Consider the following 24,577-nt stretch of genomic DNA (forward strand, 5'->3'; position numbering starts at 1 on the left):
CTGTACATTCAATCATGTTAACTACACATGCAAATTAGGTGCACAAGCAGTAGCAGGGAAAGTACACAACTTTTGTTTTAGCTTCAAGAGACTGAAATGCGGCTACCAAAAATTAATAAGCATCTTCACTCTTAAATATTCATCTCTGAATGAGTCACACCTCCATAAGGATAAATTGAACAGAAGATAATGGAAGACAGCAGGATTTGTGGCAACTTTCTAGCCAATCAGCAGTACCACTCTGGGAAGGAAAAGGCATGAGTGATGCATACAGCATAAGTCAGACATTATAAAAGCTGTTACAACATGACAAGCTAATACAATTGTAAAGGTGTTAAACTGTGTCTATACATGTATTATGGGGGGAGTTAAGCTAACTCAATGAATTAACTTGATTGAAAAGAGCACCTTTTTTCATCATGTAGACAGGGTCACATGCACTTCCTATGGTGTGTGGAGACAATGCACTAAGAGATGGCTATGTGACTGTTTCAGTGTTGAAGTACATCCCGCCGGCCAACACTCTGAGAGCCCAGGGCTATAAGGTCCAGATCCATGCCCTGATCATGGGAGCCCTGGGCTCATGGGACCCCCACAACGAGCCGGTACTGAAACCATGCGGAGTTGGTTGACACTACACCCGGCTCAGGAGACAGCTCATGGTGTCCAACACCATCAGGTGGTCCAGAGACATCTATACGGAACATAACATGGGACACCATCAATATCAGGTTGAGTAATCGAGACAGCTGACCAGGGAAATAACCCACTTCCTTCTCTGACGAACCAAGGGATGCACCCCACCCATGTACTTATTTGCTCTACTGATACTGACTTGGGCTCTTAATACATTCCATGGGTAGCATACCCAAGCCCACTTATCCACTGATGCTTTAAAAACTCCCAGACCCCAATCTGGTTCTATGCTGGTTATGTGATATGTATGTATCTCGTGATCCTTGTAAGCGATACCTGTCATCCCTCATAACTCAAGCCTGACCCCAGATGTACAGTACCATCCCTCTTAACTTGTGTATATTTAATTTTAAACATTAACTTTAATGAATATTTTAAATTTGCTCTGTTCAGTTTCCCCTGTGAGCCTTTCTGTGCTCCTACATGCCTTCTGCAGTGACCTTCCATTCACAGTGCATGACATGCGTTTCTGTGCACATAACCCTCAGTGCTGAAGGTTTCAGAAATTAAGTCCTTAAGGCTTTTAGTAGGCTCTGTATAACTTTTCCAAAGCTTGACCATGCCAAACAAAGAAGGGTTGAATGGCTGAACCATGTCTCTCATTAGATAGGATTTTTATTATTCTTCTGATCACACCTACCTTTTAACCCATGTGAGGAAACGACAGGAAACTACAAGACAGCTCTCAAAATAGTTTTAAAAATGGCTTTGCCAGCTCTGCATTCACCACATATACTATTTAACCAGTTTTAACAACATTAGAATGGCCATACTGGGTCAAAACAATGGGTACTGTACTGGCTCCATCTAGCCCAGTATCCTGTCTTCGATAGTGGCCAATCCAGATGCTTTAAAGGGAATGAACAGGACAGGGCAATCATCAGGTGATCCATCCCCTGTTGCCAAGGCCCAACGTCTGTCACTCAGAGGCCTAGGGATACCCAGAGCATGGGGTTGCATCCCTGGACATCTTGACTAATAGCCATTGACGGACCTATCCTCCATGAACCTAAAATTCTTTTTTGAATCCAGTTATAGTTATGGCTAGGGTGACCAGAGGGCAAGTGTGAAAAATCAGAATGGGGGTGGGGAGTAATAGGTGCCTATATAAGAAAAAGCCCCCCAAATTGGGACATTTGGTCACCCTAGTTATGGCCTTTACAACATTCCCTGGCAAGTAGTTCCACAGGTTGACTGTGTGTTGTGTGAAGAAGTACTTCCTTTTGTTTATTTTAAACCTGCTGCCTACTAATTTCACTGGGTGACCCCTCATTTTTGTGTTTATGTGAAGAAATAAATAACACTTCCTTATTTACTTTCTCTACACCATTCATGATTGTATAGACCTCTATCATATTCCCCCTTACGCATCTCCTTTCCAAGCTGAATGTTCCATTCTTTTTAACCTTTCTTCATATGGAAGCTGTTCCATACCCTTAATCATTTTTGTTGCCCTTTCCTGCACCTCTTCCATTTCTAATGTATCTTTTTTGAGATGGGGTGACCAGAACTGCATGCAGTATTCCTGGTGTGGGTGTACCATGGATTTATATAGTGGCATTATGACATTTTCTGTCTTATTATCTATCCCTTTCCTAATGGTTCCTAACGTTCTATCAGTTTTTTTGACCGCTGCTGCACACTGAGTGGATATTTTCAAAGAACTATCCATAATGACTCCAAGATCTCTTTCTTGAGTGGTAACAGCTAATTTAGACCCCATCATTTTGTATGTATAGCTGGGATTATGTTTTCTAATGTGCATTACTTTGCATATATCAACACTGAATATCATCTGCCATTTTGTTGCCCAGTCACCCAGTTTTGTGAGATTCCCTTTGTAACTCTTAACAGTCTGCTTTGGACTTAACTATCTTGAGTAATTTTGTATCATCTGCAGACTTTGCCACTTCATTGCGGCAAAAGCTGTGTTGATTCTTCCCAACAACTCAGGTTCATCTTTATGTCTAATAATTCTGTTCTTTGCAGACTATTAGCAGAAAATATTATGAAGCAGGTGTTGAAGGGACCTAAAAGAAAAAGATCCCTTCTTCAGTTTGTGAAGCCAGGTTCTAGAGAACTGGGAGTGTCTCCTCAAAGGCAAGAGGACATTGGTCTGTGACAGTTTCCTGTCCACGCCTCGAGCTCTGAGTTGTGATCACTCTGACAGCACATTACCAGCAAAGATGTTTTTTCATGCTGCCAACTATATGGCATTTGGAGAGGAAATGTGGGAGTGATCCTAACAAAGTGTCAGAATGGATTTATCTATGGCAATCCTGCATAGACTCCTACTTCCTCTGTTTACAAGGGACAATGTTTTCCAGCACAATATTTACCATTTTTTACTGTCCTTCCATAGTGCTCCACTAGTTCAATGTATTTCACTGGAGTTAAAGGGGCATCTCTACTTTTCTCCTTAAATTAAAATTCAATGTGTTGGCATGTAGGTTTATTATTTATTAAATGCTGACAGCGTGCCTTGCCCTGTATAGACATAATAGATATACTACCTGCCTTAAGTGGGCCCTTATCCTGTAACCCTCAGTGATTCCATGGGACAACTTGCATGAGTAAGGATTACGCTGCAATGCCAGTAAGGGTTACAGGCTTGGACCCTAAATAGATAAAACATACAATCAAACCTAAAATATACCAGGTGACCGTAAGATGGTTTTAACACAGACCATTATTTATAATAATACAAGTATAGTTATTGTCACAGCAATGCTCATAGCAATGTGGGTTAAAAATGCATAGGTTTAAAGGAAGAGGAGGATGTGTAGTGCACAGTAAAAGGGATATCCAGGTGTAAGGGGCAGAACGGACGAAGGCTGCAATTAAAGACAGGAAGGCAGTGTAATGCTAGCATTTCAGATTTAGCCTAATTAATGGGTTGTTCTAAACCACTTTATGAGTCGTATCCTTGTTCGGCCTCACTATTCACTCCAGAGGAATGCTGGTGCCATTAGAAATTGGTGATGGATTCTTCCTAGCAGAACTAATGCAAACATATCTAAAGTAAATCATATTTTCAAGTATGTGCTTTGGGTTTTTGAATTGTCTAGCCAGATCATTCTGTTTGCTGGTTTATTGGAGTGGCTTGAGAGAAATTGAATATGTCCACACGCCACCCTGTCGTCTCTCTCTCACACTGAAGTTAATTGCATCTCATGTGGCTAAAGTGCAATGTGTCTAAAATATGCATTCTCTGAAAGCTATACACCAGTTAAGAATTCCCTGCCATTGGAAGAAATGAGAGCTGCCCATCACGGGGAATTTTAAAGCCTCTTTGTGCTTCTCTGGTGATGCCCAGGTACCTTACTGCAGGCTATGATCTGACCTGAGGAATTCTTATCTTTTAGAGCTGATTTCATTCACAGATTATGTGGTATCTTGGGTCACCTGGGCTACCTCCCAGTCTTGGCTATGACAATGCTTATTAATAACTTTCTGAAATGTATATAAGGTTCAATGGACTTCATAGTCCAATAGTTACATGTTGTGCCTGAAAGCACTGTCATTTAGAATATGATGTGCTTGTGCAAAAATTGCACATTTGAAGATTTAATTTAAAAATTCCTTGGAAGCTGAGATCAGATTAAAGCACTTCACAACATGCAGCATTGCAAGCCACTTTAGAATATCCTAACGCCAAAACATCTAACAGCAAATCTTACTGTGCTTATGAGGGTAAAAGTCCCACAAAAATTTGGCATTTATAATTTTAAACCTGCTAAACCAACTTTGTCCAAACTTGGCTCATTTCTTAGACCACAGTAAAACTGACAAAGCAAAGTGTATTGATTTCTGAGTTATGTATCCACATTTCTGATCAATTGATGCATCACACACACACAGTTTCATTCACAAATAAAAGGACATTTTTTGATGAAGTTATAAACAACTGAAAATGGGGATGACATGAAAATTCAATTAGAATTATATATTGTATGAACAATTCAATTCCAACTCTCTATAGTGCATCAGTTCCTAGGCTTTTGAAAGCCAAGTCTCCCTTTAGGAAAATAAAAATATTTGCATCCAACTCACACACCTTGTTAGCAGAACAGAATGGGGGAGACTTCTGTTGCTCTGCACCACCCTAGCTGTCTGGTTTAGGAAAATTTGGGAAGTGCTATGCTGGAAGTTGAAATTCAGCTTTAACCATGTTACTATGCAGATTTTAATACTGAATAGTCAGAGTATAATACTAAACAAGCAGATTATTCAGTTAATCAGAAAAATCACAATACACTATAATAGGATGCAGGGTAAATAACTTGTTCTATTGTGCTTATTGTACATGATGGGTTAAAATGGCAGGGTTTGTTCTGTTAGCTAGACTTGACTTCTCTTCCTCAACCTCCCCACCCCAAAATAGGCATCATGCCATTAGATGTAATTGTATTGGTATTTAGTTTGCTTTATGGACACACTATTCCTGGTTTTATTGAACAAACCTTTGGAGATTGGTTGGTCTTCCCTGAATAAAAAGTTGCTAAACAGAGTCCAGAATGAGGTACAACCATTGTCACTGAGAGGGCATTTCTAATGTGAAGGATTTTCCTGTGGAGTTGTGAAATGGAATACATCTGAGAAGTTAATCCTAACAATGCAGAGCCTGACAGCAAGGGAGGCCAATAAGAGAACATGAATAGACAGGGCGCATTAAATTTGCCAGGGCATCCCCCCTCTGACTCCTAGCCACATTAGTTACTGAACAGCAGGATTCTCCCAGGGCAGATTCAATATCCTTCACCGAGGATTTGAAGCACAGAGACCTTCTCAAATATCAGTGGCAGTTCCAAAAATGGAAGCAGAGCAGCAGTTTATACAGTTAATCTTAAGTGCTGAGAATGGAAAGTTTGAAAATAAGCAGGTATCTGATCAACAGCTCTTTTCTGTGCTTCAGCATTTATATTTCTCCTCCTGCTGTGGAAGTGCAGCCAGAGAGAGACTTTTCTAGGTCAGTGATGAATGTGGGATGGTGTCAAACATGCTTGAGTCCAAATTTGCCCACCCACGTGGGGCAACACGTAGAGCATTCACCACAGTGAGCCAGCCTGCATGGGGAGGGTAGGTATAATGCAGGCAGCTAGAAATCTTGTTTCAAATTTAAAAGATTCAGAACCATTCAGCACCATTGTGATAACATTTATGGGCCCACAAGTGAGTGATAATATTGAAGTTTTCAGGCCAAAAATCATCTTCGCTTACTTTGGGGGCTTTCAAACTTTGTAGTACAGATCATATCATAACAGATAAATCATCACATGACCACCTCTCCTCCCACTTCCAAATACATTACATCCATGTGGGCAAACACAACGGTGTTTCATGGGAAACTATTAATAATGGATTTTAAACTAACTTCAGTGCAGCAAGTGTTTCACCTTCTGGAAAATATAAATCTGGATCTGTTTTTACTCTGTCATTTTATCTCACCCTCACCTGAACAGGCTTTGCTTCATTTCCCTTTCCCTTTGCAAGCTGAAGTACCTCACTAGCACCTCTCCCATCTATGGCTCTAGTCTCAGGTGGTTCTGGTGAGCAAAGGCAATTCCTGGTTCCTCTTCTCCTCCTATATAGTGGCAGGCCCAGGCTGGCTCCTCCCTCCTCATTTACAGCTGCTTTTAAAGGCTATCAGGCCTACTAAGCCCACTCAGTACTATGATTATTTTCATAGACTGGCAACCTCTACAGAGCCTGGTGGAATTAAACAGGAGTTGTGGGTATTTATTAACTCTGCACCTCTGAAAAGCAGGCCCTAGGTTTGTTTCCAGCTGTGTTGAGTGGAACTAGTTGACACTTTCTGAATAAAAAGCTTTTTATTTTTTAAAATGGTCTTTTTTCAAAACTAAAAATGTTAGTTACAAAAAAATGACTTCTTGAAAATTTTTGTATTTTTATGACTTATGGAAGCTTTTAGTTAAACTATCAAAGTGATCACTAACATTTAAAATTTCAGTACAAACACCCACCATTTAAAAGAAGCCCTTAAACAAGGGGGCTATTTCAAACCCTGAGAAACAGAGAAAAATGTGAATCTTCTGCAACTTTTTTCTCCTTTTTCAACTATTGAACATGTGTAAGTGCTTCATGGACCATAGTCTGACCACCTTTAAGTTTGGTGATGTACTCTTTTTATGGAAACCATGTTAGTTTGTACATGGGACATGATTTTTTTCCAGAGCCATTTAGGTGCCTAAATACAGATATAAACTTAGGGGGATTTAAGGTAGTTAGGCAAGTTAGGAACTTTTGATTTTGGGTATGGCTATACTACCCACCCGATAGTGCTCGATCCAGCGGAGGTCAATTTATCACGTCTAGTCTAGACACGTTAAATCAACCCCCGAGCGCTCTCCTGTCGACTCCTTTACTCCAGAGCCACAAGCGGAGTCGATGGGAGGGGCAGCAGTCAACTCACCGTGTTGAAGACACCATGGTAAGTCGATCTAAGTACATCAACTTCAGCTATGTTATTCACCAAGCTAAAGTTGCGTAACTTAGATCGAACCCCTCTCCCCCAGTGTGGACCAGGGTTGAGTGGTAGGACCAAACTTGTACTGGCTTCTAGAGAATGACTCAATCCTTGGCTTGACTCCTACTAGTAAATCTGCTGCTTCCACATTAGTAACAGCTGGGACAAATCCACTATGTAGCTGCAGTGGAGAGGTGAGCAATTACAAGAAGTACAGAATGGTGCTTTGGGCAATAAGAGAGTCTAATCAACAGAGACAGTGCACTTACTGGCCCCAGTCCCTCTCCACGTACACTGATATAACTCTGTTGGCATCAGTGAAATTCCTCCCAAACTGCATGAGCATATACAAAATTAAAAGGAAATGTTACCTCTTCAATAAGTTTCACTACATTGAGTTTGAAAATTGCTCAGAGCACATATTTTTCTGCTCTGTAGATTGCAGTTAATTTCTGGTCCCACCTGTTCTGCAAACTTAGCCAACCTGGCACCAAGTTATAACATTGCTCTCCCCTCTTAGAACTTAATTTGCTCTTTCAATATAGATGGGACCTGATTGTAGTCATGATAAAAGGTCAGACGTGTCTGCTGCAGTAGCCCCACTGCAGAGTATAATTAAGGTCCTTTCTATGCACAAATTGGAACTATATTGTAATTGAGCCATGGGACAGTATTGTAAGTGGGTCACTGACACTTGAGTATAGATGAGACCCTGGCAGGGGAGATACCATGATCACGAAGGTGGTTTTCCCAGGGTGAGGCTCATCCATTGCACTGTGGGTGTGCTGACCCCTGCGATTTCCCCAAATGCAGGAAACTCAACTGCATAACTTGTGGTAGTGGGGGACTGCGTTCGTGCTTTCCCCTGGTTAAAAAAAAAAAAATTGTAGCCAGAAGCAACACAGTTCTATTCCACCTGTAGACTACAATACAACCTTCTCTTCTGAAATGTTACATGAATCACTTGCTGTAGCTGAGTTCACTCCACCTCAGCAAGACTTTTTTTCAAATAAGAGAAAGTCTCTTCTCAGTTCTTTTAAATATGTGATCTGCTTTCCCTTGCTTGTTTTGACATCTCTCCTTGCTGATGTCTGTTTTCATTTGATTGTAACCTCTTTGGAGCAAGGACTTCTGGTGCCATATAAACTGATTGTGGAATGCACAAATTTTAGCTGCACAGAACTATTCCTTTGAATTTAGGGCTATCCATGGAAGTGTGCATGGATGTACAGTGTAGCAAGTCAAGTCCTAATTTAGGGTAACTTTTGATAATTAAGACCAGGTCCTTGCCTCTGCCATCTGACTATTGCTTCCTTTCTTCCAGCAGCTGCTGATCTAAGCAGCTTTTAAGCATGGAGAGCAGCTTGATTCGACCCAAATGTCACTGACATTTTACCAGCAGGGGTACCGAGCTACTCATTGTCACAACAGGAGCAGCCTTGGGCTTGGAATCCAGCTCGTTGTAGACCTAAAAGATGTGTTGTATTACATGAAATATGAATGAGATGCCCTGGCAATAAACTGATAAGACACAGAATACCTGAATCAAGTTTATCCACTCAAAAATATTGAAAGGTTTATAACTGGGCTATTATAAGAGCAGCCTCCAGTAAAGCTAGCTGGAGGACAATTGCAATTTTGCACCAACTTTCAAAATTGGTTTTCATGCCGTATTGGAACATTAAACACATCAAACATTTTTGTAAAAACTAAGAGGTGGTGAAATGTCCACTGATGGATCGAAACCTGAGCATGTTCTTGTCCCAGGGGTCAGGGCTCTGATCTAGGCTGTGGCAGAGGCAGGCACAAGGCCCTGTCCTTCCTGATTCAGAGCAGTTTTGCATCCCAGATCACTTTGAATCAGGGAGGGCAAATGCTTTAACCACCACATGTTATGCTGTGAGTCTCTCCCTCCAACTCCTTTCCAACAAAATCTTTGCTGGGATAGATACATCTCTGCAAATTGTTTCAGTGTTGGGAAAAAACAGCACACTTCATTGAAAATGTTTTGACTATGCTAGCCACCTACATGCTAAGGGGAAGGAGGGCATGAAATGTAAGTGCATCCTCTTTCTCTCCTCCACAACAGTGCTGGGTAGACTGCAGTCAGTTGTTGATGAAGACATTGCTTGATAGAGATATACCTATCTCACAGAACTGGAAGGGATCTTGAAAAGTCAAGGAGTCCAATCCCCTGCCTTCACAGCAGGAATAAGTACCATCCCTGATGGATTTTTGCTCCAGATCCCAAATGATCCCCTCAGGGATTGAACTCATAACCCTGGTTTAGCAGGCCAGTGCTCAAACCACTGAGATATCCCTCCCTTGGTGCTCAAACTGTGTTAACAGCTGTTTTAAAAAACTCAAGCATAGTTCATGACACCCATTTTGATTGTGTCATAAAAGAGTTGCACCCCTGGAGACAGCGGAGAAGGGAATACCCAAGTGCAGAACCACTCACTCCTGTTTGTCCCAGCCATCTGCCTAGTTTGCCTATAACAAAAGCAGCTCCTAATACTATGATAACCCCCCAACCCCAAAAATGTCCTATGTAGAATGACCTGGAACAGAAAACAATCAGCACTGATAAGGTTTCCAGGTGACACAAATTGGTGAATGGTAAATAATGAGAGGCACGGGTCACTGCTTTGACGTGATCTAGCTTGCTTGGTAAACTGGGTGCATGGAACCAGTGTATGTTTTGATATGGGTAAAATGTACATGCACACAGCTGGGAACAAAATATAGGCTTTAATTACTGGATGTAATTACACCCTATCCTGGAAAGTAAAGACTCTGAAAAAGATTTGGGGGTTGTGGTGGATCATCAGATGAATGTGAGCTCTCAATCTGATACTGTAGCCAAAAGAATTAATGCAATCCTGGGATGCACAAACAAGGGAATCTTGACTAGGAGTAGACAGGTTATTTTACCTCTGCATTTGGCACTGGTGCAACTGTCACTGGTATACTGTGTCCAGATCTTTTGCCTACAATTCAAGGATGCTGATAAACTGGAGAAGATCCATGAGAACTAAAGGATCAAAAAATGCAGGGCTGGCCAAACTTACTAACCTCTCTCTGCCGCATACAACAATCTTCAGAAGTCTGAGAGCCAGGATGCACCTGCTCAGGGGCTTCAGCCCTACTGCTGCTGAAGCCACCAGCTCCAGTAGGTGTGCCCCCCGACCCTCCACCCCATAGGGTAGGGGCTTCTGCCCAACCACCTGCTGCAAGGCTCTCTCCCCACAAAAAGTCTGGTGGGTAGGGGGAAAGGAGAAGAAAGGGTGGAAGGATATGCAAGCCCCACTTTAACTGTAAAAGAGCCACATGTGATGAACAAGCCACAGTTTGGCCACCCCTACCGTACAGTGATACTCAAGGCACTGGAGCTATTTAGATTAAAGAGAAGGTTAAGGGGTAACTTTATTACAGTCCAGGTACCTATATGTGGAACAAATATTTAACGGGCTCATCTCTCTAGCAGAGAAAGAGCTGGATCCAAAGCTAGATAAATGCAGAGTAGAAACAAGACATATTTAATGGTGAGAATGAACCATTGGAACAATTTATTAAGGGTCACAGTGGATTCTCCATCACTGACAACTTTAAATAAAGAGTGGATGTTTTTCTAAAAACATGCTCTAGGACTTATAACAGAGGCTCTCGTACTCCCCCAAGATATGTGTCAGACTAGATGACCACAGTGGTCCTTTCTGGCCTTAGAATCTGTAAACTAAGTATTGACAAAGAAGGGTACCAGCTCGTGAAGAGAAGGAAAGAAGTTACTCTATATTAGTAGAGAAAGTAAGTGGAAAAGAGACAGTGTGCATTACAATGCAGAGGTGAAGAAACCAGGCACTTTTTTGAATTTTATTATGCTGAACAGTGATGTTAAAACTTACACTAATGTTTAATCTATGTAAAAAATAAAATCAAAGGTTTCTTGTAAAGGAGACACTTTGAAGTTTTAAGTGTCAGAGAGGTAGCCACGTTAGTTGGGATCTGTAAAAAGTGAGTGTCCTGTGGCACCTTATGGACTAACAGACATATTGGAGCATAAGCTTTTGTGGGTGAATACCCACTTCGTCAGACACATGCCCCATGCGTCTGAATAAGTGGGTATTCACCCACAAAAGCTTATGCTCCAATATGTCTGTTAGTCTATAAGGTGCCACAGGACACTCTTGTCACTTTAAAGTTTGGAAAGGAGGAATTCCTTCTGCAGAACTGAGCACAAGACAGACCTTTGGTGAAGGAGCACAGCAGCCAATGTCTATGTCATGGTCCTCTTGCATCATCCAGCTGGTGCAAGAGGGACCATAATCTGCCAGCAGATGCCCAGCATTGTTCCTGTCTCAGACAGGACATGCCTGTGGCAATAGTATGCCAGATCCAGGCCTTACTCTTTGCTGTCTGTTGTAGGGGGCATAAATTCCAAGGCTACCCACCCCAGAACTTCCCAAAATAATTTGTTTGAGCTGGTTGGCATGTCAGGGCAGGTGGAGTATGTTCTATTCTTAGAGTGTCCATTAAAGACAATTCATCAGTGACGACAAGCTCCTGGTGACTGGAGCAGCCCTATCCATTTTGCTAGCTAGGATAGAAAATGGGCACATGAACACATCCCATAAACATTCACCCAATCAGTGGTGCACCAAAAAAGGGCCAACCAGACCTGAACAAGCATCTCTAGCAGTTACGAAGGGCAACTTACTCATGCACCTTAGCTTCTGGGCAGCCATGTTCTGACCCTCAGAAATTGGGAGCCAGAATTAAGCAGTCCACTTACTAAGCCGGAGGTCTGCTTGGCAGAGAAAGATATGGTCGTACATATCCAAAACACACCACACACACCCTGGGATATTCCCTCCCTGGCATAGTCACCCATAAAACTGTGGATAGGTGTGTCCGTGACGGTGACCTAGCATTCTTTTCCCTTTGTAGCACACAATCACAATATACCTATTGCTAAGAGTTCGAATCAATATTCATGGCATGTTTCCCCTATTAACTAAACTAAACTCCAACATGTAGCACACACTAATAGACTCAGTGGAGGCAAAAGGTATTACTAGGCCTACTGAAATTTCAATTCAAAGGGGACAAGAGTACTTTGCCAGAAAAATGTAAGCATGAAGTGCGAAAAGCCATCCCAAATTTATTCTCAAAACATCAACAGAAATGCATCAGATACTCAAAACTACAGAATTCTTAAGTCATACATTCACAATGCAGAAACTTGACACTTGGGATGCCTTTGGCATGTTCGACGTAACAATATCCATTTTACAGTGTAAACAGGTACTGTTGTGTTCTCTCTTACAAGTCCAGCAGGAAAGGCACAATGTGGCAAAAATAGATCATAAACAAGAATCAGGTGCAACAACATTACACAAACTTTTGGTAAACTGCATTTTTGGGGGGCCTTCCACAATTGAGACTGGACTCAGATTTCCTGCAGTCAGAAATCAGACTTCTTTCCATCATTCAGTCCTTTAATACCAAATGCTTAATTGGGTTCCAATCTAGCTTTAGATTTCTTACATCTGCTGGATCTGTATATGTAACAGAGTGAAAAATAAGTCCATGAAGTCTTCAGGTGCTTCCACTAATACATCAGGTTTTGGTTTCATATAGTGCATGGAAGCATCTGGTTGAATCTCAGTTCATTACAGTGGTCATTTATAGAAAAATAGACACTACATCTACAAAGAAAAAAATGAGGTAGATAACTTAGAGTCCAGAGGGCTATCTCAATAACCTTCATACAATACACATGGGTCACCATGGTTTTGTGGTGTAATGCAAGTGCACAAATCACCAAGAAACTTAATGACCAAAGTGGGAATGCCATCCAAAAAGCCCACAAGACATTAAACTTAGGTGTGAGTACTTTTGTATTTAAATACAAGTTTACACAAAACTTCTCCTAAATAACCCAAATTAAACAAAAATAAAATAAAAGTAAAAAAAAAAAGTTTCTCTTGTTAAGGAAACCAGTTCCAATGCCTAGATGCAACAGTTATCTGAGATTCCTTGCAGAGCTTTCAGACCTGACCTTCTCTTTCTGGGAGGGGGAGAGGGGAAGAGTATATACATACCTGCCCATGCTTCTTCAGGGCTCTTGGTACAAACAACATTTTAGGAGAAACTGCACATCTTTGGAAGGAGTAGTTTTGGCACTGTTCTTAAGGGACTGTCCAAGTAGTAGTATTAAATAAGCAGCAGTCAACAATACAGGAGTATTCAAGGATTAGGAGCAATGATCAAAGAGGGAAAAAAGCCAGTAAAATCTTTACAGCTTCTGAGGCAAATTAAAAAAAATCCTGTAACAATACAGTAAAAGGTACATTCAAAAAAAAAAAAAAAAAAAAAAACCACACAAAGACTACTTCTAAAAGGGTGGCAGACATTCTAGAATATTTACCCGCATAATATTTTTTCACGTCATCCGTAAATACAAGTTTTTCCATGAACAGTAGGTTGTTTCTACTGTGTTCAAAACCCCCTAAGATTTCCGTTTAAACCGAGGCAAATGTTATAACCTTTGGAATTTCAAGTTGTGAAACTTCTGTAAGGCTGTACATGTTAAAGTCATACATAACAAGGAATACTTTGCAAGACCCGCATCTTTCCAAATAAGAGGATATTTTTTATTATTATTTCTACTTTTGCAAAGCAACATCATGATTGTACTGTGGGCAACTCTTACAAAGACAACCATAAAATCATTTGCATGTCAATAGGAAAATAGGAGGTTGAGATGGAATCTCTTAAAAATATATATGTTTGTATATATATTTGATCTTTCTGCATTTCACCTTCACAAAGAGTTTTTCTAACTAACAGCAATCTTGTTTTCCTCCATGAAGTGAGGGAACTGGTGTTTCGGCACATTGTCTGCAGCAGCACCACCAGCTTTCTCCATATCTGAGCTAATTCCAGACTGGGACCCATCTATCTTGGAGACTGTTGCAGTATTTATTGCAGAACCACCCCCAATGGTGACTGGAAGAGAAGGTATGCCACCACTCTGGATCACTGAAATCTCATTAGTCTTCATTGCCAAGCCATTGCTGAGTACCGCTGCATACTGGTTCCACACTGTAGGATCAATGTTCACTGAAGGAGGCACTATATCCTTTGGAAACATTTCAGATACCTTCTTTGGATCATTCCCCAACAGAGCCATGGGATTATCAATGGATAATCTTCTTCCACGCCTGGCAGAGTTATTCCACATGTGAGTTCCAACATGGACCTTGCAGAAGAGGGGGTAGGAGAAGTTAGAAGATGAGAGCTATCATAATTCTGAGCTTCTGTTCTAGCCTATCCAAGTTCTTATACCTCACCAGCACTATGGTATCTGAGCCTCAAGATAAAGTAAAGCCAAACATTCAGAGGAATGTTTATGTAGTTTTGTACTCAAACTACAGCAAAATCTTTGTTTAGATCTTTGTTACTGTAGAATGGCTTATATGCCCTACATGTTCTTGTTTACTTTCACCTGAAGTAGAACAAAAAAAAGAGGGAAAGCAAGAACAGAAGTAGTCAGTTACTTAGTGCATGGGAAAAGTTTATTTTTTCCTCTACACAATTTAAGATAACATTGGTTCTTAAGAATAGGCTACAGGGAATATTGCCAAGTGGTGCTGAATTAAGGCAAAGCACGGACTTCAGAAATGGTTTTACAAAAAGTCTAGCATGACTAGAATTTTGGCAGCTAACACACTCCCATGTAGTTGGAAAAACACAAATAGCATATTACTGCACAAACACAGAACCTTCCGAAAGACCACCCATCTACAAACAAGCAGCTATCCGCACCCCAGTCTTCATTTTATTTTCTAAGTTTAAGCATCTTTTCTCTCTCTCTCCTCTCTCCCCTTTTCCACTCTCACCCCTCCTTATAGAATACTTCTGCAAAGACTGTTCGACAGGAAGAGTCTTGAAACTCTACAGTGTCAAACCATAGTGTGGGTGGGGAAGCTAAGTGTTCCTTAAAAGACAAATGGATTAATCTGATAACAAACAGGAGCACAATAGGCAATTTTTTGTGCTTAACTGAAATCCCTGAACATTGTTTGTTGCAGAACTTTGCTCCAGTGACAGTCACTTCAACAGGGGACGCTCAGTGTGCTCCAAGCAATAGTGGAGCCTATAACATGTTCCAGTAAGGTGAACAATGATCATTGCTTAAAAGTGTTGGGTTTAAAAGAATCAGATCAAATACAGTTTTGGTGTTTTAAACAGGGGTTTTTCCCTGACTGCTGAGGTATCATCTAGATATGGGCTTCAGCTACTAAATTCAGATCCCAAACCCACACCATGGTTCAGGAGCATTTGGAGGTAGGGTTGCTAAACAAAGCAGTTAGAAGTTGCAGTTAAAAAAAAAAAAAAACAAAAAACAAACTGTAGGGTAAGACCTGTAACTTTTAAGTGGATTTAGGTTGATCTCAAGGCCTACTAGAGAGTTGAATGTATGATCCTTGCATATTGAGAGACTATAGCAAACTCGGTCTTAAATGACCACCCAGAGGGCCAGCAGAAATTATTAGTGGTCATCTTTAAAGTCTGGATGATTATATTAGAAGAAATAGAAGCATTTTAGAGGGGCTGTTTAAGAGACTTTCCTAGTGAAGGTGATTCCAAAGGCAGGCATCAGTATAGCTCAGCCCCTTTAAGAATTGCTTACCTTCAGGTTTCCTTTTGTGGTAAAGGCTCTCCCACAGATGGTACATGCAAATGGCTTTTCACCAGTATGGGTCCGTTCATGAATCTGAAGAGCACTTGCAGAGGAGAAGTTCTTCCCACACGTAGTGCAGATGTGCTGTTTAGCTGGACGGCAAAGCTTAGGCCGTGGCACCAGGAGAGGGGGAACACCAGGTGATAAAGTTGGTGGGCCAATAAAATGGCTAGCATTAATAGGACGCTCACTAGACATCTCCACTTTTATGAGGGCCGGTGGTGCCCTGACAAAAGCAGCATGAATGCTGCTGCGACCTGAAGAGAAAGAACACACACATTAGGCTACCACCACTACACGTTTCAGCTCTGTTTAAACTTTGGAAGCAAGATATTGGGTCCAGATTTTTGAAAGTTGGGCATAAACCCAACACCCAGTGAACATGCAGGCTGTAATTTGCAGGTATATAGGTGCTAATGAGTTGTCTCTCTGTTTGAGGCACGAGGGAGTTGGGGTTCTTCAAATATGTTCCTTGGCATTCAGGATTTACAACTTTCTCCCTGAACCAAAAAGCTCAGACACAGCATTTGCTATACCAGCTTTACACTTCATATACTAGTGCTGAACAGTCTGTTCCATGGTTTATGAGCATTGAAGTGTCTGGTTTAGAGAGCTAATTAATAACTTTAGGACAAAATGCAAGATACTGAGCACAACTCCCATTGAAGTAAATGGGATGAGTGTGTGATCACTAGGCAGCAGGAGGGCTACAACTTGAAAACTTGCCCATTCTGTGCATATGATTTTACCTTCAAATGGGAATTTGAAATTAGGAAGGAGATTTTCAGTGGCTTGCAGAGCAACAAGCACCATGTTCCTTTTGAAAAGGAACCAAACCAGCAGGATGAGTGTCTTACTCCCACTGGTCTTCTGAGTAGCTCCCCTTTAGAGGGATTTGTTAGTTATGGGGAGTGCAGCTACTGGTTATAACTCACCATACTCTCCATTTGGGAAGTGTAACCCAGGTTCTTCTTTGATGATCTTTCGACCAATATTGCCATAAGTTAGATCCAAAGCGCCAGCCCCTTCCATCTCTGCAAGATGGTTTACAGGGCCCTCAGCTTTATTTCCCATGCCAGCATCTTCCTGACTGTTGAAACTTGGTGACTTTGACCTAATGCTTTCAGATTGGCTATTGGTTGGGGACAATGCCTGGAATGAAGCAGATTCAGAAGCGGCAGGACTCCTGCCATTTTGATAATCTGGATCACCTGCCACAGAGGAAGAATCATTCGTCATGCCATCACTTTCTGCCGAGCCATTGTCACTAGACTTCAGGCTGCTTTGCCGTTGCAAGTTCAAAGCTGAATTTACCATTTTCATTTGGTTCTCTAGAGCTGCAATCCCTGAAAATGCTGGGCCTGGAGATTCTGACTGTGCATCATATGGAATTGGTGGTTTCAAAGAGCTGCTAGGGCCATCCTGAGAGTCTAGGTCTTCCTCCATGTCTTCTATGCTTTCCATGTTCTCACCTGGGCGAGTCAGGTCTCCATTCTTCTTGGTCACAGTAGGATCCACATCAGTATTATCACAAGTGTTTTCCGGCATAGGTGTATTGGGAATTTGTCCCCCCATATGCATGCGAATATGCTGCTGCAATACAACTGCATTTGTAAACTTCTTCTGACAAATTGGACAGGAATGTTGCATCTTTAGGGGGGTGTTTGCCCGGTGGACACCATAATGAGTCTTAAGGTTACCTTTTGTTGAGAAGGCACGGCCGCAAATTTTACACTTGAATGGCCTCTCTCCAGTGTGAGTACGGTAATGCATTTTGAGTGAACTCTGGCAGCTCAGCACTCTATGACAGATGAGGCACTCATTGGGGTCTGTGGTGGACTTGTCAATATTCTCAACCAGTTGCTGTAGCTTAGATGTTTCTGAACTTTGCTCACTTGCTCTGCTTACATGGAAGACACTCACACTGCAGCTAGCTTGCGGTGAGCTCAGGCGCTGCTCAGTTCCCGACTCATGACTGACTGCTCCTGATGAGGAAGAACCACCTTCGCTTTCTGGAGAAGGCCTTGGCTGCATGTCACTTGAAAATGTGCTGCCAAGAGACTCCTTGATGCATGCTAGATTGGAGATATTCTGAGGCAAGCCAGTGCCTACTGAGGTAGGCAGTGATGTCAGAATAGGTTTACTGTCCACAATTAGGTTAGACTCATCCAGTGGTACAGACATTCCATAGGGGATTCCACTGCTAGTGGGCACATTATCCAGATGCTCAGGTACTGGATAGGGATTCATTTTAATGTGAGGGTACTTATCTTTATGACGCTGAAAATGCACTTTAAGGTTTCCTTTGGTTGTAAATCTGTTACCGCATATGTTACACTTGTAGGGTCTTTCACCAGTGTGGGAGCGGAGGTGTATCTGCAAAGCACTATCGTTGCCGAAGACCTTGCCGCAGAACTTGCACTTATGTTTAAAGAAAGGTTCTTCAGCATTTGGTTTGCTTTCAGACACGCTGATATTGGGGGGCTTCCCTTTGCCTTTCTTTGAGGGATCAATCACTGAAGAAACTGCAGAGAGTGGGTTTTGGAAGATGACCGAGCTAGATGATTGAGGTAGTAAAGGGTTTGGAAAACGAGACATAGAACTTGGGAGGCTTCTGTTTGCTTCAGGCTTCAGGGAGAAGGAAGAAGAAAGCCCACTGGCTACCGAGCCAGCAGTTGGAATGACTATGTTAGAATGAGGTAGTTTTCCATGCTTCAAGGATTCCAGTGATAGGCTTTGGCTTCCAGCTTTTTGTCCAATTAAAGCAACAGCAGCAGACAGCTGCTGAGACATTTGAGCACCCAAAGCTTTTAGTGGATCAGTAGCAGCTACTATTGAAGGATGTAGGGCATGAGGAGCCATCATGGCAATTTGGATGCGGATTTGCTCTGTGAGCTGAATTTGCTGGAGTTGCTGCTGCTGCAAGCACACAAGCTGTTCAAGGATCATTGGAATAGCATTAAAACTGGCTGCTGAGGAAGAGATGGTGTCAGAGGTACGCTGATTCACAGCCACTTTAGTGCCACGTATTGTCTGCAAAGTCACATTAGTGTTTGGTACTTTGGATTTTGGTAAATAGCTTAGCCCATGAGTTGCAGGAGTAACAGGAGGTTCTGTTTTTAGATACATTCCTCCCACTACTTCAGTATCAACTTTCCCCTCTCTCTTCTCCACAGAGCCAGTGCAACTCTTTGTCTGACTGTCCTTGGCTGGCTGGCTATCCTGTCGATCATTTGGAAAGCTCTCTGTAGAAGGTCCAGGGAAGTCTTCAGGGGATATTGTTCCTTCACTATCATTCATGATTAGGACAGGTGGATTTTTAGTGCAATTTTTCTTATGCTCAAGAAATTCAGAGAGATCAAAGAACTCTGCACAACATTTCTCACAGATGTTGGTTTCCTCTGTTCGGCACCTTTTGGAACTCATTTCATCATCTCCATCACCTGGGGCGTTTTGTGGACTCCCTAAGGTGGGAGAAAAATAGAAAAATCAAATATTCCCTATGTATACATAGATCTAGAACATGGGTACATTTTCCCCAGGTTAAGGCTGTAGGTAAGCCAAGAATTTGAAAGATATAAATGCAAGATAATGGGGTCTTAGACACATGGACCAAATGCAAACCTTGGAGACAGGATTCCAGAGTCCTATCCCTAGCTCTAGTACTGATTCACTTTGTAGCTTGCTCAAGGTCACCCTACATCTCTATTCATTTGTCTGTAAAGGTGGTATACTTTCCTACCGTCAGGCTTGTGAGGGAAAGAGGAATGGTGTTTTCCCCATTTGAATTACTACGTAACTAGTTCACTATAAGTCTCTTTACACATGTAAAGATAGAAATGAGTGTTCTAACTAAGTGCTTGGAGGAGTTCTTTTTTAAACTACTCAAAAGGCAAGACAGTGACAGAGGGCATATGTGATTGTTTACTTCATATTTAAGAGTCATAATTAAGTTGTTATTTAGAGGGTGAATGGCCAAATTCTAGCAAAGCCATATGAAGCTATGAATCACTAGAGTTAACACACATCGTAACTGCCTTCCATTTGATAAAGATTCCATTGAAGCACAAAACCACTGCAGATAGAAACAATGAAACTGCAGTTATTCTCCCATATTACAGTATACTAGGTATCTTATGAAAAGGGTGGATAGAATGAATAAACCTGGTGTTACAGTCCATATACTAGAAGAACCAACCATGTTAAGTAGATTACAGCTCTTCTAATAAGACTTTTGAAACCACTTCCTTTCAAGCAAATCAGACTGTATAAACAAGACAAACCTGTGTGTGAATACTAGTTTAATGTAATGCTACTTTTAAAGGAAAAGGCTAATAAAGCCTTACATTTTTAACATTCACGTGGAACAACTTTAAAAGCTTCCTCTTGTTCTAAGAAAGAGCATAATGACTTTCTTAAAAAAATAAATGCAAAAATATACTATTTTAGCAGTCAGCATATATCAGGGGTTGCCGAACTGCGGCTCTTTTATAGTTAAAGTGTGGCTCACAGAGCCTGCCCACTCACCCCTCCCATTCTCCACCTACCAGACTGGGGGGCAAGCGCTGGGCTTCTGCCCTGCAGTGGGGTGGTGGGGCTAGGGCAGGGGTCGGCAACCTTTCAGAAGTGTGTGCTGAGTCTTCATTTATTCACTCTGATTTAAGGTTTTGCGTGCTGGTAATACATTTTAATGTTTTTAGAAGGTCTGTTTCTACAAGTTTATAATATATAATTAAATGATTGTTGTATGTAAAGTAAATAAAGATTTTTAAAATGTTTAAGAAGTTTCATTTAAAATTAAAATTAAAATGCAGAGCTCCCCAGACCAGTGGCCAGGACCTGGGCAATGTGAGCACCACTGAAAATCAGCTCACGTGCTGCCTTCAGCATGCATGCCATAGGTTGCCTACGCCTCGGGTAGGGGCTTCTGCCCAATGGGGAAGGGGCTAGGGGTTTCTGCCCTCCAGGAGGTACCTGCTGGAGCTCAGGGCTTCTGCCTTGCTCTTGTTGAAACCCTGAGCACCTGCAGATACTTCCCACAGGGCTGAAGCTCTGAGCCCCACAACCCTACTGCAGCGCAGAAGCCTGGAGCAGGTGCACTTGGCTCTCGGACGTCGGAGGATCAGAGAGTGTAGGCCAGGGGTGCCAAACCTTAATAGAAAGGGGAAGTATAATAATTTATTGCTTGTGTCAAAACTGTTAATTTAGCACTTAGAGTGTCTAGAGTGGGCAACTCACTACAAGATGGATTTGTAGTGTTGTTGGAAATATGCTGGTCTCAGAACACTGGCAAGACAAGGTGGGTGTTTAGTGTCACCAAAATCTTTTGACTTTTACGACAACTTTCAGGATATTTGGTATATGCAGTGTAGTTGTAGCCGCGTTGATCCCAGGATATTGGAGACACGAAGTGGGAAGGTAATATCGTCTATTGGACAAACTTCTGTTGGTGAAAGAGACAAGCTTTTGAGCTAGACAGAGCTCTTTTCCCACCTTGTCTCTGTACAAGGTGGGTTGCAAGATAAGCATTTTACTGTGAACTACCTTCATTTTGGGATTTACGCAACAGCACTCGCCTGTCAGACACAGTCTGTGGGGAGCAGGAAGCAGAAAGATTATATTTTGTAAATTAGACAAGAACCCAAGTGTAACCACTTCCCCCTTCAATGTGCCAAAAGCTGAAGAGGAATGTTCTTGTTTTTCCAGACTTTTCTGGTTCCCCTCCCATCCAAACTACGTAGAGTTTTAAAAATTCTGCAGAAAGATTTGAGAGGAAATTTTTACCATGGTCTGAAAAAGGTGTTAACACTCATCCAGATGACCCTGATTTAGAGCCTTAAGCTCCTTAGGTCAGTGGACACCCAGGAGCCACTCATCGTCAACTCACCATTGATGAGTTATGTCACATTTATTATCCCAACTTTAACAACAAGAGATCTCACAGTAATCGTATATGTCCATCAGTTGTGTTTTCACCTCAGAAGGCTGCAGCCCTATTTTATTCGTTAACGAGTTCCCCTTTCCTGCCACCACCTATACACACAGCATTCAAGACATTCTATCTTCTTCCAGGAAACTATAAAGTGCCCTCTGGCCACACATGGTGTGACCCTTTGATCACAGAGGCACTTTGTTTGAGTTCCATCTTTATAGGTCAATGGTGTGGAGGCCTGACACTATGGCTTCAGTGGGAGTTCAGGGTGTTCAGCCCCTCACAAGATCAGGTCCAATAATGCCAATAACCCAGGGAGCTGAGTTATTTCAGTAGTACTGGATGCTGCATTTTAGTAACTAGACTATAGAGCAAATGGTTATGATTATCAGAGACTGTTGATAAGCTTAATTTTCCAGCTTACTTTAAAAAGGTTCAGCTACAAAATAATTACAGCCCCTATATTAGAGATGTGTGACTAGGCTGCACAGTATGCATCTTATGCATGCAAGCAAAGGATTTGCATGGACAGACATGTTTACACCTACAACTCAGGTGAGTGTAGATAGTTTGGGCCAGAATAATTTCACGTAGGAGGATATGGCAAACCTTGACATTTGGCTCGAGTAACAATCTCTCTCTCACACCACGCTTTTCTCAGCAACGAGAATGCAAAAAGTGTTTAGTGTCGAAATTTGTAGTTGTCCAAGAATGAAAGGCTTTGAAGGAGTTTCCTTAAGCTGGGTCAGGTTAAGAAAAATTCACAGCAACATTATAGTGGAGAGAGATATAATCTCGGCCTTATAATATAACTACCAAAACAAGGCCTGTATAAGAGCAACTAAAGTAATACGAGCCTCAGTGTAAGGGGGCTGAAGGAGCGTATAGACTAGGAGGTGACCTCTTGGATGCCTTTCAGCCCTACATTTCTGATTAGCAGAAATGCACATCAAACACCGAGGCCAGGTCTACACTACAGACCTACATTGGTATAATAATGTCCCTTACGGGTGTGAAAAATCCACACCCCTGAGTGACAGTTATTACCAACCTAATCCTCCACCTAGACCAGGTGTCGGCAACTTTTCAGAAGTGGTGTGCCGAGCCTTCATTTATTCACTCTAATTTAAGGTTTTGCGTACCAGTAATACCTTCTAAAAACGTTAAAATGTCTCTTCTATAAGTCTAGATATTATATAACTAAACTATTGTTGTATGTAAAGTAAATAAGGTTTTTAAAATGTTTAAGAAGCTTCAATTAAATTAAAATGCAGATCCCCCCGCACCAGTGGCCAGGACCTGGGCAGTGAGAGTGCCACTGAAAATCAGCTTGCGTGCCGCCTTCGGCACGCGCGTCATAGGTTGCCTACCCCTGATCTAGACAGCACTGTGTTAACAGGAGAAACAGCTACTGCCTCTCCGGGAGATGGATTAACCAAGGCCATGTCTACATCTAAAATTTTGCAGCGCTGGTTGTTACAGCTGTATTAGTACAGCTGTATAGGGCCAGCGCTGCAGAGTGGCCACACTTACAGCAACCAGCGCTGCAAGTGGTGTTAGATGTGGCCACACTGCAGCGCTGTTGGGCGGCTTCAAGGGGTTTCGGGGAACGCGAGAGCAAACCGGGAAAGGAGACAAGCTTCGCCGTGGTTTGCTCTCGCGTTCCGCGAACCACCCTGCAAACCGCAGGGAAGGAGACCTGCTTGCTCGGGTTCGGGGAACGCGAGAGCAAACCGGGGAAGGAGACCAGCTTCGCCGCGGTTTGCTCTCGCGTTCCGCGAACCACCCTGCAAACCGCAGGGAAGGAGACCTGCTTGCTCGGGTTCGGGGAACGCGAGAGCAAACCGGGGAAGGAGACCAGCTTCGCCGCGGTTTGCTCTCGCGTTCCGCGAACCACCGTGCAAACCGCAGGGAAGGAGACCTGCTTGTTCGGGGAACGCGAGAGCAAACCGCGGCGAAGCTGGTCTCCTTCCCCGGTTTGCTCTCGCGTTCCCCGAACCGCCGAGCAAGCAGGTCTCCTTCCCTGCGGTTTGCAGGGTGGTTCGCGGAACGCGAGAGCAAACCGCGGCGAAGCTGGTCTCCTTCCCCGGTTTGCTCTCGCGTTCCCGGAACCACCCTGCAAACCGCAGGGAAGGAGACCTGCTTGCTCGGGGTTCGGGGAACGCGAGAGCAAGCCGGGGAAGGAGACCAGCTTGATTACCAGAGGCTTCCTCAGGTATGCTGGGATACCTGCTTATTCCACGGAGGTCAAGAAAAGCGCTGGTAAGTGTCTATACTTGATTACCAGCGCTGGATCACCAGCGCTGGATCCTCTACACCCGAGACAAAACGGGAGTACGGCCAGCGCTGCAAACAGGGAGTTGCAGCGCTGGTGGTGCCCTGCAGATGTGTACACCTCCTAAGTTGCAGCGCTGTAACTCCCTCACCAGCGCTGCAACTTTCTGATGTAGACAAGCCCTAAGCTGGGGGAAAAGAGTTCCTGTTAGTATAGGAGCGTCTTCATTTAAACAGCACAGCCGCACAATTGCATCAATGCAGCTGCATTGATGCAGCATTAAGTGTAGACCTGCCCTGAAATACACAAAACAGAGCCTCCCCCCAAAAAGAAATAAAAATACAAACCACCACACAAAGCATCCCGCCCCCCCGCCCACACTGCAACTCTCTTAAATCAGTTTTTAAGCCTAGTGATATATAGCCAGGCAGTCCCCTA

At 42.6% G+C, this 24,577-nt stretch overlaps 2 protein-coding genes and 1 non-coding gene across 3 annotated transcripts in view; 1 reads left to right on the plus strand and 2 right to left on the minus strand.

Annotated features, from left to right (window-relative positions):
* LOC127031375 (uncharacterized) overlaps positions 1-24,265 on the minus strand; it is a 130,768-nt gene extending 106,503 nt beyond the window's left edge. Inside the window, exon 1 of the mRNA XM_050918144.1 lies at positions 24,183-24,265. The gene's annotated coding sequence lies outside the window, so the exon portion shown is untranslated. The remainder of the gene's footprint in view (positions 1-24,182) is intronic.
* Positions 7,891-8,051, plus strand: LOC127031994 (U1 spliceosomal RNA). The gene has a single exon (XR_007768692.1). It is a non-coding gene; the product is annotated as a U1 spliceosomal RNA (small nuclear RNA).
* The window catches only part of SALL4 (spalt like transcription factor 4), a 14,143-nt gene continuing 3,590 nt past the window's right edge, over positions 14,025-24,577 (minus strand). The window contains exons 2-4 of the mRNA XM_050918102.1: positions 16,868-19,396; positions 15,882-16,189; positions 14,025-14,447 (exon numbers count right to left, since the gene is read on the minus strand). Coding sequence (XP_050774059.1) covers positions 14,025-14,447; positions 15,882-16,189; positions 16,868-19,396 — 3,260 coding nt within the window. The remainder of the gene's footprint in view (positions 14,448-15,881; positions 16,190-16,867; positions 19,397-24,577) is intronic.

This window comes from Gopherus flavomarginatus, chromosome 11 (assembly GCF_025201925.1).
Source record: "Gopherus flavomarginatus isolate rGopFla2 chromosome 11, rGopFla2.mat.asm, whole genome shotgun sequence".
In the NCBI taxonomy this organism is placed as follows: domain Eukaryota; kingdom Metazoa; phylum Chordata; order Testudines; family Testudinidae; genus Gopherus; species Gopherus flavomarginatus.